A 3,542-nucleotide genomic window follows, 5' to 3' on the forward strand; every position below is an offset into this window, starting at 1 on the left:
TTTTGTAATTATTATTTTTCTTTTATCTATATTTAATATTGTATATAAATGTCGCAAGATTCGATGTAACGGCTGAAATTTTTTGGAGAATTTTTAGGGAAGTAAACAAGGCCTACAATTACGCACCTTGTTTAGTTCCATTTTTTTTTGCAAAATGAGTATTGTAGCATTTTCGTTTGTATTTGACTAATATTGTCCAATCATGCTCAATAGATTTTTCTCGCAAATTTCACGTAAATTATGTAATTAGTTATTTCTTTTACCTATATTTAATTCTTAATGTATGTGTCGTAAGATTCGATATTATTGAGAATCTATTTTTTTTTATAATTTTCTTGAACAAGGCCTAGAAACTTCCCAGGTCATTTGGACAAGTATGTTTGCCCCCTTGATTCCGGAAAATGTTTGGCGTGCCTTCGATGGCACGGCAAATCCGGTGGATTCGGCCTCCGGCGATGGCAATGGGAAGGAACAGGACGTCAAAACTGGACTGTAGAGCGGCCGCTTTTGCTTCGGTGCGCAGGTCGCGTCAACGGGAGCGCCGTATCGCACCGTGTACCGCCCTTCCCCTTCCGATACGGCCTATCCATCGCCAGTCTTCGGCTCTCCGCCATGGGCATGGGCAGGTCCCTTTTGCCTTGATGAGCGGCGATACGACGCACACCCACCCGCTGTGCGGTTGTGGTCCCACCCCCAAGCGCGCCCGTGCTGTCCCCCACCCCACGACACGCTTCCTCCCACGTGAACCTGCGGCCAACGGATCCGTGACACGTCGGGGCGCCGGCGGTGTGTGTTCACGCGTCGTCCTCCGGACCCATGATCACGCGTCGTAGCTTGCTGACTGGGGTCCGTCGTCTGTGTGAGCACGTCGCGTTTTGCTGCGGTCTCCGCCACCTTTTATTGCTCGCGGCGAGTAGACGACAAACCAGTCCGAGAACGACAGGGATGTGCATGCATGCAGGTTTCACTGACTCGTAGGTCCCAGCGACTGCGGCCCCAGCGGCGTGGGAAAGTTGCTGCTCCGTTCGGCGCCGCTCGCTCGTAGGCAGCCATCGCAGCACAGGTCAGGGGAGCGTGGTGTACTAGTAGTGTGCAGAGCTGGCGTCATGATGAACGCGCGTGTTCACATATGAATGGAGGCGCGGGTGTGCACCGTGCACAGCACAGCGTTACTGGTGGTGGTGGTGGTGGCAGGACCAGTGCAGTGGTCCCGGCGACACGTCAAATGTCGCGGCGGCTGTGCCGTGCTTCCCCCCTGCCACGCCCACCGGCCACCGCTCCGGAGTCCGGACTCCAACCCCGACGCGCCCCATTCTCCTGGCCGGATGGATCACAGATGTGTCCTGTAGAAGGAGAAACCAGACCTTGTTTAGTTCACCCTGAAAACCAAAAAGTTTTCAAGATTCCCCGTCACATCGAATCTTGTGGCACATGCATGAAATATTAGATATAGACGAAAATAAAAACTAATTACACAGTTTAGCTGTAAATCACGAGACGAATCTTTTAATGTTAGTTAGTTCATGATTGGATAATATTTATCACAAACAAACGAAATTGCTACGGTACCGAAAACTTTTCACTTTTCAGAACTAAACAAGACCCCATTCGCTCACAAAAGCCCAACGTACCTTCTCTCCCCCGTGCTCTCCCAGTCATTCTCCAGCCTTGACCTTAGGGCAAGACCAAACACCACGCACGTTGCAGTACCCACAAGGCTCTAGTACACCTCCCAGCTCTCGATCCAAGATGGATCCCACGCTACGGGCAGTGCTGGGCCACGGCGGAGGCGACGGCGGGGCGAGAGGAGGAGGAGGAGGAGGAGGCGCCGAGCGCTTCCGGGGCGTGAGGAAGCGGCCGTGGGGCAGGTACGCGGCCGAGATCCGCGACCCGTGGAAGAAGACGCGGGTGTGGCTGGGCACGTTCGACACCCCCGCGGAGGCCGCCCTCGCGTACGACCGCGCCGCGCGCACGCTCCGCGGCGCCAAGGCCAAGACCAACTTCCCCGACCACGCCGGCCATCTGGCGCCGCTTCTGCGACTGCGTCAACCCCCGCCGCAGCCCGTCTCGTTCGGAGGCGTCAACAACGTCGACTGCCCTACTACTCCGTGGCAATTCGTCTACCTCCAGACCCCGACAACGGCCGCGGCTCCGCTTCCCCCGACGACTGCAGCGATGCCGCCGCTGGTGACAACCGAGCCACCGTCAACGGCGCTGGAGCTGGGCAGGGGACAGAGGTGTGGCGGCCTCCCCTTCGACCTCAACGAGGCGCCGTCATGCTGATGCTCGATCGGATTGCCTGTGACGAGGCTGCAGTGCCGGAGTGCCAAAGGTGGTGGTGGTGAGCAGGTGAGGGCTCAGGGCTGCGCTGGCCAAGGGGGGTGAGAGTAGAGTAGTGTGGTGCACTGCAGTGGTCCGGCTAGCTGTACATACCTGCTATTTAAGGAAAGCTTAGACCTGTCTTGCTGGGCTGGTTCCTTTGTTTTCGTTTAAAGCGTTGCCATTTGTGGTGCCCTGGTGGGGATGCTTGTGTCGTCACCGCATTCCGCAGGCTGGGTTTAGCGCGGTAAAAGGAAGGCAGGGTAGGCTCGGCTGGGTCCTTGGTGCTGCTGGTGGCCTTCGCCACCGACGGCGCGCCGCAAAGATGGCTTTCTCGTGCGGTCGTCGTGCATGCTGCCCTGAGGCCCAGGCAGCAGTTGTTTTACCACCTGCACATGCAATCTTTTGCCCTAATAATGTGGATGCACCCATCTACTGGACAGCGGAGTGTAACGTCGTGCATTGTGGTTTACGGATCCATCCAAAGCTCGGTGAGCTACGTGACATGTTTTTGTTTTACTACAGGAGTGTGCACGGGGCACACAGACACTCTTGTAAAATATCAGTGCCCACTCTGTTCGGGCAGACACTACTGTTTCTGAAGTACGTACTACCGAGTACGAGTACGTATGTCATGGTTGTGTCAGGTCAACGTGGGAATTCAATGCCTTGCAGTGCCGTGAAACATTTTATATATTGATATTAACTGATGAATCAGGAACTCACCAGACCTTAACAAATCCGTAGATCATAGGAACAGTGCACGTTAAAAGCGGCGTGTAGTCTCCCAAGTGGTAGAACATCGAACTTTTTAATTGGCCTTTTTTTTAATTGACGTCAGTGACGGATCTAGTTCTAGCAATAGTGCAATGGAGTTCGAGCTCCTCCTAACGCTTCACTTCATAAGCTCGTGCCATCTGCGTTTTTTATTTTCCGACTAGTTTCTCTTGGAACCAAAGATCACACGAGTCACGAGCGTTAGTTATTAAAAAAAAGGATCTCACGAGCGTTTTGGACAAAAACCAAGGCAAATTTGGTCCACAATTCAAACTTGTCGCTTAATTGGGCTCCGAATCTTTCGAGACAACCAAAACGCTTCTGTGCATCGCAAGTCGCAACAGCAAAGGAAACTGCAGGCACCATCTAATCCATCAACACGATAAAAAAAGCCCATGTTTGCGGACGCTATAGGTTGGGTTACGAGAGCTCAGAGTATTGGGCTG

At 53.4% G+C, this 3,542-nt stretch overlaps 1 protein-coding gene across 1 annotated transcript; it reads left to right on the plus strand.

The window, feature by feature from the left end:
- LOC8055241 (ethylene-responsive transcription factor 12) lies at nucleotides 1,484–2,825 on the plus strand. Its single transcript, XM_021455762.1, has one exon. It carries the CDS (start codon nucleotides 1,750–1,752, stop codon nucleotides 2,281–2,283), a length of 534 nt encoding a protein of 177 aa, XP_021311437.1. The 5' UTR covers nucleotides 1,484–1,749; the 3' UTR covers nucleotides 2,284–2,825.

The sequence above is a fragment of the Sorghum bicolor genome, chromosome 3, assembly GCF_000003195.3.
Source record: "Sorghum bicolor cultivar BTx623 chromosome 3, Sorghum_bicolor_NCBIv3, whole genome shotgun sequence".
NCBI lineage: Eukaryota > Viridiplantae > Streptophyta > Magnoliopsida > Poales > Poaceae > Sorghum > Sorghum bicolor.

What these genes read in the sequence shown, in the direction of transcription:
- LOC8055241 (XM_021455762.1), top strand. Translation starts at nt 1,750, where the DNA reads ATGGATCCCACGCTACGGGCAGTGCTGGGCCACGGCGGAGGCGACGGC.